The 13,950-nt window shown below is 32.7% G+C and overlaps 1 protein-coding gene across 1 annotated transcript in view; it reads right to left on the bottom strand.

Moving 5' to 3' along the window:
• OSTN (osteocrin) overlaps positions 1–13,950 on the bottom strand; it is a 40,271-nt gene that overhangs the window by 2,118 nt on the left and 24,203 nt on the right. Inside the window, exon 4 of the mRNA XM_039850644.1 lies at positions 2,631–2,727. Coding sequence (XP_039706578.1) covers positions 2,643–2,727 — 85 coding nt within the window. The 3' untranslated portion in view covers positions 2,631–2,642. The remainder of the gene's footprint in view (positions 1–2,630; positions 2,728–13,950) is intronic.

Raw genomic sequence — 13,950 nt, 5'->3', positions numbered from 1 at the left:
GGGTCATAAAGAGAATATTGGCCTAGAAGCCCAGAGAGCTGCATAATTGGGGGCAAATCAGTTTCCTCTGTGTTTTCATTTGTTAAAAAAAAAAGGGTTGGATTAAATGAGACTTTGTGTTCTTGAATCTATAATGATTTAGTTTCATGACTGTATGAACATTATTTAATGACTCAAGTTATCTGTTAAGTGATGCATATATCACCTATTTAATCCAAAGAAACATCATGACATTAAAAAACGATATACCAAAAATAATATTGAAAACTTGAATGGTAATTAGAAATATATTTTTATGGCTTCTATTGTTCATAAACTATAAAACATGAAACTTCACATGAGGAAGTAAAAAAAAAAATCTGAGAAATCTTGGTGATAGTGGCAGGAAATAAAGAATAGAAACAGTGGTTTAGCAGGTGAACCCACAATAACTGAAAAGGGAAAGAGAAAATATACAATGTTAGTTCATTTCTAAACTTATTTTTTCATGATATTACTATCTCGAGATTTTAATAAATAAGGACTGATTGTCGTGATACTTAACAAAGTCTGTTAAGCGAAGGACATAATATACTAATTTGGATTTTACCCAACAGTCATTCTGTAAACATTTATTAACTCAAGTCCCTTTCCATAGTTTAGTAGCTATCTAGAGGTTTTTTTTTTTTTGTCTAAATCTTCATACGAAAATTTATATTAAAAATTAGTTTCCTGTATGATTTTTTTTCTTATCATAAACTATTTTGCTTGAATTCAGAAATAATAAAATGGGTGATAATCAAGGATGGCAAAGGTGATAGGGTACATGTGGAAACCAATCAAACAATTATTTTAATCTCAGCGTCAAAACGTTCTTAGTATGTCAAGAAACTAGAGGACTGTGTCTCTGATTTCAAGGAGTTACTTGATTTTTAACAGCAATTAGTTCATACTCAAATATAATGTGCTGATATTTTAATGTTTAAGAGTGACCATATTTGGTACATTGCTAGATATAAAGAAAGTTCAATATGGGATTTGAAGATAGTGCTGATCAAAAGGCAGTGGTCTTGATAGTATTCAGTAAGTCTTCTGGTATTTACGGAAACACATGGTAACTATGTAACTTCATTGATCGATGACTCCAGAGTGGGGAAAAAATTTAACTAAGGCATTCTGAAAATAAGAAAGTTGAGGTAAGATACTGACTTATCGTGGTTTAGACTAGCATTTGATGAGGAGAAAAAAAAACGACATGATTTAAATTAGGAGAAGGTCAGGGCTAATGTAATGCTTCTTGGGCCTCTGAATCATGGCTCTGAGTATTATCTTAGGAAAAGCAAAAAGCAGAATTTTCTCTTCTGTAACCTGAAGTTATCAAAGCAGTTACAAGTTGTCTTATCTGTTTGGTGGGGAAGATATGCCCTCTCTAAGCTCTACTGGGAGAAAATACATAGCCTAGATTTTATATTCAATAAACATTTAGTATTTAAAACATATAATACATATGATTAAATATATAGTTGAAAATAATGTTTAGGATTTAAGCTTTCTGGATTTGAAAATTCTACTTTCATCACATACTAACTATGTGGCTTTGTGAGTTAATATATCTAAACTTTCCATTTATTGGTATAATAATAAGAACTAATGATTATTGAGTATTCAACACATGTCAGTCACTATTCCAAATGCTTAATATGTATCAATACATTTAGTCCTCAGGTCAATGTAATTGTGGTAGAAATTATTCTCACTTTATGGAGGAGAATTTCAGAATTTAAGCAAGGTCCCACAGCTAAATGATAACCAGGGATTTAAATGACCTGGGATTTGACCAATAAAGCTTGACCTCTCTACCTAGCACTTTTATCTCTTTTACTGTACTACTTCTCAAGATATGGGAGATAGTACTAGTACCTACTTTATGGAACTAAATGATTAAATGAAGCAATGCATATATAGTACTAAGTATAAGGCCCACTGCAGAGTAAATTTTCAGAATTGTAATATAAGTTGCTATCGTTCGTCTGTATTGTATGTCCAAAGTATTCTAGGACAATTACAAGCATTTAATTTAATCTTCACAAAACCACTATATTATTATCTAAATGTGCAAGCTATAGAGAAACAAGGTATCTTGATAGAAACAAAATAATGAATGACAGAACCAGGATTTGGATTAGATGTTCTGACTTCATGGCTGATACTCTTTCTGCTATACCATTTTCTCTCCTGTTTCATGTTATCACAATTCTGGTATTGTTATTGGCAACAAAATGTGTGTCACTGAAATGTGTCTTCTTCATAATAGAGGGATTGCTATACACATGTGTATTAGTGAAGGTGATTTACTATGTTAATTAGAATTTTAACCTTCGTTTGCATAGTAATATTCAGTAATTATATAGGAGTCTGTGAGAATAACTAAATTGTTTTTTAGGGTAAATTAGATCTAGAACGTTCTTCAGCTTCTTTAATGTCATTTAAATTATTTAGCATCAATATACTGAGTACAGAAATGTTTGAAAATGTGAATTTAGAAGCTAGAAAATCATATGGCGATTTGTAAACCAAAATGAATCAATTAATCTATTGCGAATGTTAATCAAAAGCCTGCGTGTATTGTTATTTATTCAAATCGTACTCACGATTGGAATCCATTAGCCTCTGGAATTTGAAAGCCGGTTTCCACCAATCCGATCCATGGGAACACCAAATCGCCTTTTTGGATGATCTACTACTTTCCTGAAACAAATCAAGGAGAATATTTTTAAGCTAAAGTCCAAGTTATCAATTATTACTTTTGCTCTTTTATTTCATGCAGATGTGGGGCTTTCTCCCGGAGTTAGAAGAACCTTGTAGTTATCAATCATCATCACTATGTGTCGAAGTAGGTTTTACTACCTTCATTTTACATCTGAGGAAACTGAAACTTAGAAAAATTAAAAAACTTATCCAAAATCAATTAGTCCAGATGAAAAGTCAGGTGTTAGCATCATACCATTCTGTTGTATTTATTTTGGGTAAGTATCTCTCCCTCTTCAGATTTTGGTGTATTTTCTGTTAATTGAGGAAGGCTGCACTAGGTCAGTGGTTTTCTCCAACCTGTGTCTCATAATGATTCTTCTGGAAAAGATGGTGGTGGGAGAAGAAATGGTGTTGATGCCAAGACTGAATATGGAATAAATATGCCTCTCATGTATTCATTCAGATTTTACCTAGAGAAACTTTGTATATGAAGTTCTCTGTTATATATTCTTTGTGTCAAATATTTTTTCAGAAAAAAAAAAACTTTATTATTAAAATAAAGTTTAAAAAATCTTACAGAAATCCTTAAAGCTTGTATGTTCTACATTATTTCTTTTAAAAGAAGAAACATTTCCATTTGATTTGTTATTACCATCACTTAGGGCAATCAAATCAAAATTTTAACAGGAGAGATCTCAGAACTTTGAGTGCATAATGTTCACTGGCTTGGAGCTAAGAGTTTTGAGTCTTCTTAATGAAGATTGAGATAGGTAGGAGAAGCTAAGAAGCTTATGTAAATAAATGACTTGTCTTAGTTAAAGGTAATTGACTTATAGATTTGCTAGCCTTTTTATCGACATAATAGACATGCAGAAAAGAGGACATGTTATAAGTGAACAATATTAGACGATTGTAGATTACAAATGCAATAAGTACCCAGATCAAGAAATACAACATCATCAGCAGTCAAACACTTTTGGAATAGGACAGAGTCTTAAAGGTTATTCTTCCAACAAATGTCAAAACTTCTGCTTCAGTTTTTTGACCAGCAATGATACAGCTCATCACTTGAACATCTCAGTGATGCAGGACTAATTATTAGACAACTTAATCAATTTTCGACAACTTAAAGAGTTAAACAAGATTTGTTTCAGAACATTTTTAATAGCTTCTTTTCTAATTACTTGCATTATATTGTCAATATATACCACACAATTTAAACACTAAAAATGAATGAAAACCACAGTATCTATGAGTTTTTTCCTTTTATCACTTACTATACATCTACTATGTATAAACTTTTTTTTTTTTTTTTTTTTGCATGTGTGGCTGTCAGAAATAAGTCAGAAATAAGTCTTTGGTTTCAAAAACCTGTCATTAAGTACTGTCAGATTGATAATGATTTAATGCAAATAGTACAAGAAAGAAGTCCCTCATTTTTCTTGATGTCAAGTTTTTATCTTAACTAACAGGCCCTATCAATATTCCACATATCACTATTAGGTAAATAATTTATTTAAAAATCTCTGAAAAGTAGGGAAAACAATGGGAACATGAGAGATTTTTTAACTGTATCTGGCACATGGAAATTCTATAAACATTGCTTAATTCTAATTGAAACAATTAATTTAAAGGTAATTGTTTCTTAATGCTTTCTATATGTCAGTCACTGTACTTAGTACTGTGTATACTGATAAAAATAGGCATTGAACTTGATATGGAACTTACCTTCAAAAGATATTGTAGGAATGGGGCCATGTTAGATTTTTTTAAAATTTATTACTTTAAAAAAATCTAATTCAGCCTTCTTTTCTGCTGATTTACATGCATCTTCTTTTTCAGGCTGGCCTTTAGTTATGTTAGCCAATGCAGATAGCATCATATGTATGATCTTATAAGACTCTCCTAGACAACAGTTCAATTGAGGAGAATCAAGAAAAAAATATTTAGTGCTTATCCTTAATCTATCCATATTTCTGCCTCCATTCTTCAGACTTCTGAAAAACACATCTATTAAATGGTTTCTATTGATTGCACTTCTGGATTTCTTGGTACTAAATTAACTATGTATTTTTTAGCTTGATAATCAGATGGGAAATACATTAGCTGTAAAATTAGCATAAAATTAATGGTCAAGAGTTACAAGAAGCTATGCATATCAGTTATGTTTAAAATCTTCTGATGTAATTATAAATAATGACTGTAGCGAAAAAGAAAAACTGACTTCTTTATATTTATTATTTTTATTCACATAAGTAAATTTATAGACTCTTAAATAGCTATTTTTCTCACTGTAGTCAGAACATGCCCCTCCTCTGAGAGATGTCCATGTCATAATTTGCATAATCTTTGAATATGTCACTTTATATAGCAAAAGAGACATTGCAGAGAAGATAAATAAAGACCATGAGATAAAAAGATCATCTTGGATTATCTGGATGGGCCCAAACCAGTCACTGGAGCCTTTAAAAGTGGAAGCCGACTGAAGAAGAGTGGGTTAGACAGCTGCAGTCTGAGAAGAGCTTAACCTATCATGGAATAAAGAAATGTGTGGCCTCTATAAAAGTTCTCCAAAGAAAATGGGGGCCTCAGTCCTACAAACGAAAGAAACTGAATTCTGCCAACAACCTGAATGAGCAGGAAATAAATTCTGCCCAAGAGCCTCCAAGAAGGAGCACAGCCTACCAACCTCTTGACTCTCTCTGTATCCTGCTGGCAAACCAGGCAAAAGAAAGAGCACAGAACTGCATGCAGGAGGAATTTTAGGGGCCACCCATTGGCTATCGATCAATCATATGGCTGCCCCTAATTGAAAAATAGACTGAAAAAAGTTTTCTAGAATGATATATGGTGACTGGAGAGGATATACTGGATGTTTGGCCTACACAATTTTAAGATAATAAATTGATGCTGCTTTTAAGTCCAGAAGTTTGTGATAATTTATTACCATAGCAATAAAAAATGAATACATTTGTCTCTGATTTAGGGCTGATGTCTATGTGTAATGTGGTAAATATGTAAAAAAAAATAAACGTGTTTTTTTTTTCATTTAACCCTTAAATTCATTCACTAACACTTATAACTCCAGGAGATGGTAAGTCGGGAGCCACCTCAGGATGGAGGAGAGTGCTTAGGGGAAGTTCTGGACAAATAGAAAAAGGAACTGAAAAACCACCTCCTTTCAGATGTTTAAAAAACTGGTGAGAAGAGGAAGTCCACACCTGTGTACTGACTTCCTAAAGCTTCTGTGGAATGGATGGTGTCATGAAAATTTTTTTTACTTTTTTAAATAGGAGTATGATGGTCACATGTATCATTGCAAATTTGAACATAGCCTTTATTGGTCTATATTACCGATGAGTTTTTTTCAAAAATGAAGGTAAAATAAATGAAGATAACATTTTCTTTTCTTTATTACAATTGATCTTCTTTTCCCACTCAAGTGAATGAGAGGCAATATGGCATGGTAGATAGTAAAATAGATTCTCTTTTTCATTTTTTATTCCCCTGTTCCCTGTTCTTTCTTTCCCTTCCCTCCTCCATATTTTATTCAAAAAGTATTAGAAGCCAGGAGATGGTACACTTGGATTCTATATGATTCTTCTGCTCACTGATAGTGTGAGTGTTTGTAAGTCTGTTATCATTCTGAATTTCTTTCCTTTTTCATAAAATTCAGATAACACCTGCTCTGCCTATCTTCTGGACCTATTTATTCATTTAACACACTTATTTGTTATGTGATATTTAATTGTTTTATGCATAACCATATGTAACTTGTTCTCTGCACTGGGAAAGTAGTGATCAAGGAGATAAATATTAACTATTAGAAATCACATTTTACTTGAAAAAAGCTAATGAAGTCGCACACTCGAAAACATTTCATACATTTTAACTGATTTTACTGTTCTTTCCTGTCAGTCTAGTTTCAAACTATTTGTGGCTTACTATTTTTACAAATAAAAGCTTTATAAAAGAGAACTATATCTAAAAAGTTGAGTGAAGAATTATTTCAGTAGAGTACTACACCTTTCCTAAATATGGTGGTCCCCGAAAGAGCTTAAGGGTCTCAGGAACACGTAAGGGTCCTTAGAGCAGAGTTTGAAAACCACTAGTCAAGTGGACAGGGACCTAGGTCATGAATGCTTTTGTTTTAGCAATAGATCTATAAATGCTTTTGTCGATTTTATCAAATGTTAGATTAGTTGCAAATGATCAGAGTTATCTTGAAATCAAATAAGAAAAATAAATAAAGCAAAATATACAAAAAACTCCATTCAATATTTAAATTTTTTTAGCACTTCCATAAAGCAAATAAACCAAAAATTAATCATAGCTCAGTAAGTTAAATAAATTCTGTGTCTCTATCCATTCAGAAGTAAAATAGCAAACTAGTACTTATCTTAAACTTTTTGCTGATATGAAATATATATAACGGTACTACACTGAAACACATACATGGACAAGAATACACAATGTGTAAAATATAAATGTTAAGAAAGAAATATTCTGAAGGCACTAAGGGAAAACTTTTTTCTGACTATCTGGTCCCTCTTGTGACAAAATAATGGTATGACATGGCTTATATTATATATCCATTTAACTTAATCTAACTTTTCAATTCTAAAATATTCAGAAAATAGTTTAAAGATATAGAATATCTAGCAAACTACTATAAAGAAAATGGATTGCTTATTTTAAATATGGCTTTAAACTTCATATTCAAATATAGACTTCTTGTGACAAATAGAATTTTTAAAATTTATATTCTTTGATGATTCAATTTCTGAAAATGTTTTACATTCTAAAAAAAGTTAGAAAAATTGTATTTAAACTTTTTATTGAGAATCACTTCACATATACAAAAGAGTGTATAAATTTATTATGTTCAGTTTAAAGAAAAATAAAATAAATATTCCTATTGGCAGCACCAAATTAAGAAAGAGATTAATATCAGTAGTTTAGAAGTCCCCAATACTCCCTCTCTCAAATTGCATCCCTCTCACGGCTCAGTCCCAGAAGTAATCTGTAAATTGAATTTTGGTGTAATAATTCATTTGATTTTGCTTATAGTCTCTGTGTGCTCTTCAAACTCTCTTGTCTAGTTTAGGTTGTAGAATTTTATTTAAAAGATATCATGTATGAATTCTTCTTGACTTCTTTTGGAAAATATTACATGTTTTGAGACTCATCTATGTTGACATGTATAGCTGCTGTTGCTTAATTTTCATTGTACAATATTTCATTGTATAATACACAACAATTTATACATTCTATGGTGGATAAAAATTTGAGGTATTTCTTTTTATGTTGTTATGATTATATACTGTTCAGCTGAAAAAGATGTTACAAATACCTGTAGAGCATACATAAAGATTTCTTTACAGTATATATTTTTGGAGTAAAATTGCTAGCTATGCTTATACTTATTTTTATTATATAGTGCCAGACTCTCTTCCAGGGTTGTGCCAATTTACACATCCAAGAACAGTGCATGAGAGTTCCTATTGTTTCAAATGTATGCCAACTCTTGTACTGTCGACTTTTTAATTTTGCCTGTCTCACGCTTTTGTAATCATTATCTCCTAGCGGTTTTAATGCGCCTTCTCTGAATGCTAATAAAATTGATCACCTTTTCATTTGTTTATTAGTCACTTGGATTTCTTCTTATGGAAGTTCCTGTTCAAGTCTGTTCCCTGTTTTATATTAGTTTATTTTTCTTTTAATTATCAATTTGTAGGAGGGCTGCATATACTGTGAATATTAGACTGTTAGATATATGTAAATATCCTTTCCCATTTGTGATTAGACTTCTTTATTGTCTTTTATGATAATCTTTAATGTTGTTTTTAAGTTTATCAATAATTTTACATTCTGCTTATTAAATCATCTCCACTCTAATGTTATGAAAATATTATCCTATGTCATCCTAAAATCTTATTGTAGTTTTGCCTTTAGTATTTACATTTTTAATCCCTTTGAAATTATTTTTTATTTATGGGGTAAGATATGGGTCATGTTTCTTTTTTTCTATACCCATACCTAATTATTTATCAAATTTAGATTCAAATTGTCAATCTTTGGCAATTTTACCTGGATTTGTATTAAATTTAAGATATAAATCAACTTGGAGAGAATTGAAATCTTTATAATATTGAATCTTACTATCTAAGATCATTTATTTATGTTATCTTTAATGCTTTCTCATGTACTTTTATAATTTTCTTCATAAACACCTCCCATATCTTATTGCATTTGTTGTTGTGATATTTAAGCATATGTGCTGTAAGTTTTTTAATGGATGTCTCTTACTAGGTTAAAAAAAAAATTTCCTTCTGTTAGGTAGCTAGTCAGACATGAGCAACAGAGGGAACACAGGAATAGGGGCCCAGCCTAGAGACCGCCCAAAGAACACCACAATGGTAGTAGACTTCTGAGTATGCTTATGTGCATGAGATAAAGAGTTATATAGCAGCCAAGTGTCAATCAAAATGTCCTCATTTGCCAATCACCTAGAAATGCCTTTGAAATCACCCATGATGGCCCAAATATAATGTAGACATTCCCACTTCTAGGTCCTTTTGCCCTTTTTATTGTTGGTCATTGTGGTTACAGTGCTCTGTTACAGCTTTTCACTGAAACCATGTGCTTCCTTGGGGCATTCTTTGTCTTCCTAAAAAATATTTTTAATAAATCTTTTCTAAATCTCACTGACCTGTGATTCTTCACTGCGTAGATGAGGAAGAACCAAGGAAAACTGCTAACTATGTGTTTGCATCGTCCTTATCCCTCTCCCTCCCCCTGCTATTGGGGCGACAGTGAACTCCTATCAGCCCCAATGGTAACACTTCTATTATTAGTTTACTAGTGATTTCAATAATGAATAGAAGTTTAATTTTACTGAATGTTTTTTTCTGTATCTAGTCAGATAATATGGCTTTATTTCTTCAATTTCTGAACTTTATTAATTGACTGTCTAAAGCAAATCGCTCTTATGCTGTATTTTTTTATAAACCCAACATGATAATGGTGCATAATCTTTTTGATATGTTACTGAAACTGTTTTGCTAATTCTTTTGATAGGAATTTGTATCTATCATCACTAATAACATCTTATAATTTTCTTTTCTTGTTCTCTCTATATATGGTTTTGATGTCCAGATAATGCTATTCTCATGAAATGACTTAAGGATGGCACCTTTGTTTTTGTTTATCCTTTTGTGATTTATTTAATTACATCATGATCTGAGAACATGTTCTGTATAGTAACAAGCCTTTAAAGTTTTTAAAGCTTATTTTGCTGGCAGACACTTCATTAATAGTTGTTTTTTGTGAATTTAAATATTTTTTCCCACAATTGTGGGATACCCCACAACTCTATTGATCCTGTATATGGTTTTTAGTTCCAAAAAAAAAACATATGAATTATAATATGGAGAATATTCCCTAAAAAAAATGGTCTGTTTTGCTGCTACATCTCAAAGAGGCAGTAAAATGCTTGGTCTCTTTCAAAAAAGACATTAGGCTCCACCAACACTGAGTAATATGCAAAAAGGAATAATATTGTAATGGCTAATGGAAGCTGTTCTTTTAAATAGTTCAGTAATTTAAATTAGTAAAATATGAAATTAAATTATTTATTAAGTAATATAAATTATAAATATTATAAAGCTTAGATGAGTATAGTAGCCAGGCTCCAATAATTCTACCACAATGCAGTCTCTTTCCACATTTAAAGAGAGCCAATCTTTGTAACCAATCGTATATTGCGGAGATGACTGATGATGTATAACTTCCAAGCCTAAGTAATAAAATATATTGCAACTACTGCCTTGCTTCGTTGGATTATACTCACTCCAGGAGAAGTCAACTGCCATTTCCTAAAATCACTTTCACAGCCTTATAGAGAGGTTTATGTGGCAATGAACTAAGGCCTGCTTGCCAACAGCTAGTGAGGAACTGAGACTTCCTCTGTCAGCCATGCTAGTGGTCCATTTCCGAAATGAATATCCTCAGTGCTGGTACAGCCTTCAGACAACTGCAGCCCTGGCCAACTTTTTAACTGTAACCTTGGAAGAGACCCTGAGCCAGAAGCACCCAGCAAGTATGAAATGGATTTCTGATGCACAGAAACTGTATGAAAACATAAATGTTTATTATTATCTTATGCTGCTAACTTTTGGGCAACTTATTTGCACAGCAATAAATATTTTATACAGTGAGATTTGTAGAGCTCTGGGATTCTATGAGAGAAGAGATCACACTCAAATTGGGGGTTCCAAGAAGAATTTACAGAGTATGTGAAAATAATAAAACAAATGGTGACCCATGAATCCTGCAACCCTGATTATCATAATTTAAATTTAAAGTCTGGCATTAAGAAACGACTATAGGAAGACAGAACTATATGAATTTGAAAGAACTGATATGTGAGAATAAACTAAAAAGAAGAATTCAGCAAGGCCCTGTAACGAATAAAAAGGAAATCATCAAAGTCCACAGAGTCACATTTAAATTTAAAAGAGACAATTAAGCTTCTAAATTCAAATTCCAAAATGTTAGGATAAAGGACCACAATAAGTCTGAGTGATGATGTACTTTTTAGGAGCCAAAATATAATACCCTTTTATCTCAAGTCTACAGTTAGAAACAATAGAGAAGTAAGACATAAATGATCAATACATCAAAATAGAAATGTCATTTTGATCAAGCTGAATGTAGAATATGACTTTAATATGCATTTAAAAGGGCTTCCTTCCATTTCCTCTCTGTATAAAATAGACTTACAAAGTAGTCATGCTTATTCAACAAAAACAGGAAGAAAGGTGATAAGCAGAACGTGCTCAACTACTCCTCCCAAATTGACTTAATAGATAAATATATCTGCTTCTTTCTCGAAAGAAGTGAATAAGGTTGGGCAAGGCACTAGCTTTTCCCTAACTGGAGTTCCTTTCCATGGAACTATGAGACTGAGAAATATAAGTATTAATAAATAGAACACATTTAGAATGATGAAAGAAAGTGCTACTTTATAAGGAGAAAGTTGACTTATGACTTTGGGAATTCTATCTCAAAAATAATAATCCAATTTTAAACAGATTTTATTAAATTTTTGATGATAGTTCTGACTAGGCATGTTGTCAGCTTCTAAAGTTTTATCCCAAGGAACGGGTCCTAAGAACAGGCATTCAGAAACAAATCATGAGCACTGGAAAGAAACAATGAGCTTTAAAGGGTTTAGTGTAAAGTAACCCAGGCATAGTTAGTTTGAAAACTGTAGAGCTGTAAGACAGGGTAGAGGAAATCTTTATCTGCTTGACTTATGAAAACTGTTTGAGAGTCTAATGAAACTTTTGAACTTTTACCCAGAAAATGGATTTACACAAAAAAGTTTTCTAAAATTTTCTTTTGAAGGAGTGGGTAATGCACATTTCAAAGTGTATTGTATATGGAATCAAGTATTATCCTTTGTGGGAGAAAGTTTTAAACCTTCATGTATGAGTTTGGGTAGGGAAAAGGCAAAGGGACTTTCTCATTCTGTGATGCTGAGCTGGGGTGGGGAGAGGCAAGCAATAAAGAGCCATTATTGTAAAAAATGACTCAAGATAATTTTCCTGAAGCACATTTCTTATGGTCTAGCCAGTCTTTTCAGGTAGGAGGAAAGAAGCATGAAAATAGGGCACCATAGTCTGAATTCTTTTCTGTGATTCTCACTCTGAAATGGAGCCATTTTGAAATACCAGTTTCGGGTGTTATCAAATAAGAGCTGAAAAGAAATAGCAAAACTCATGAGATACTTAGGCTGGCCTCAGTCTGTGGCATTGCTTCACAATGAATTAGAAAGGAAAATAATATGCTAGCATTTGCACCTTTAATCTTTGGGGCTGTCATCATATCTGACAAAATAAAGCTAGAATTGCTATTATCAACTTTAGTCTGAACGTCATGTCTGGCTTAGGCTAGAAAACCATGTATCATTGGTACAGTTTTCCAAAATGATTCAATGCATACATCCTAATAAACTTCACTGTTCCTGAACTTGGACAAGTGCCTTATTCATACAGAACTTTAATTTCTTTATCAAAAGCAGCTTAGTTAAGTGAAAGCCACTGGACTTGGAGTTTAGCAATCTGACATTCTAGCTAGGTAATCTCGGGAAAGTAATTTTATCTCTCTGAGAATATAACAATAAAATGCGATAATATCTTTTTAGGATATTATACAAATTTAAAAACATATGGCAGAATGTTAAAATGGGATTCCTTCTAGCTCACTTTTGGTTATGGCCTCAAAAAGCTGAGGAAAAAAAAGTGGTATTTCTTCTTAAATTCCAAAGTGAGGTGCTAGACTTATGCAGTATTTGCAAAGGAGGTTGCTACAAACTGGTTTTTCTAATTTTACTCAATAAAAAGATTGATGTTGAATAGGTGAAGAAGAATTTCTTTAGAGCAAGTTATTAGAGAACAGTGGCACTTTTCCTCCTCTTTCATATAGAGGAAGAGCTTCAAGGAAACCACACAGAGAGCTTGACATAGACCCACTAAAGCAAGGTAGACCTGAGAGAATAGTGTCTATGAAATCCAACGGGCAAGAAGCTGTGAGAATTGGTTCGTTGCCAGAGTGAAGTGATGGTTATATAAAGAACAGTTTCACTTTCAGTGACCAGAGTCAAGGATGTGGGTTTTCTGTGGAGCAGATGTAGGGTGAGCATGTGGGTAGAGCTGTCCTAAGTTAGTTATAAAAGGAACCTTCCCCAAAAGACTTTTGGCCAGGGGATATGGGTGAGTCAACCTCAGCAGGATGCTGGTGGTGATGTCACATGAAGAAGGTGAGAGAGACGGATGAGGATGAGAAGTAAAACTGAACTGAACTGCTGAAAGAGAAGCATTGCTGGAGACAAGGATGTTTATATCAATGTCTCCAATGGAGATTATGCTATGACTCCACAAAAACATCCCATGATACAGAGTCAGCTTAGAGCATTTACTAAAGCCAGAGAGCACTAAAGCCAGGTCATAATATCACTCAAGTAAGACCTTTCTTTACTCTCTGCTCCCCACCCCCAGTATTATGGGAGACAGAAGGTAGCTCACTGTAGTAGGGGAAGAGATGAGGGTAAACTGACTGCAACTTTCTTCCCAATGCAGCTTCCCAGATTGAAAAGGAGAAACTTTAGTAATATTTGTGGTTTGGGATAAGACATAAGAATGATTATTTTAGTTA

Source organism: Pteropus medius, unplaced genomic scaffold (genome assembly GCF_902729225.1).
Source record: "Pteropus medius unplaced genomic scaffold, Ma_sr-lr_union100, whole genome shotgun sequence".
In the NCBI taxonomy this organism is placed as follows: Eukaryota; Metazoa; Chordata; class Mammalia; order Chiroptera; family Pteropodidae; genus Pteropus; species Pteropus medius.
The sequence above is the reverse complement of the archived record's forward strand: the minus strand, read 5'-3'. Positions and strand labels throughout refer to the sequence as shown.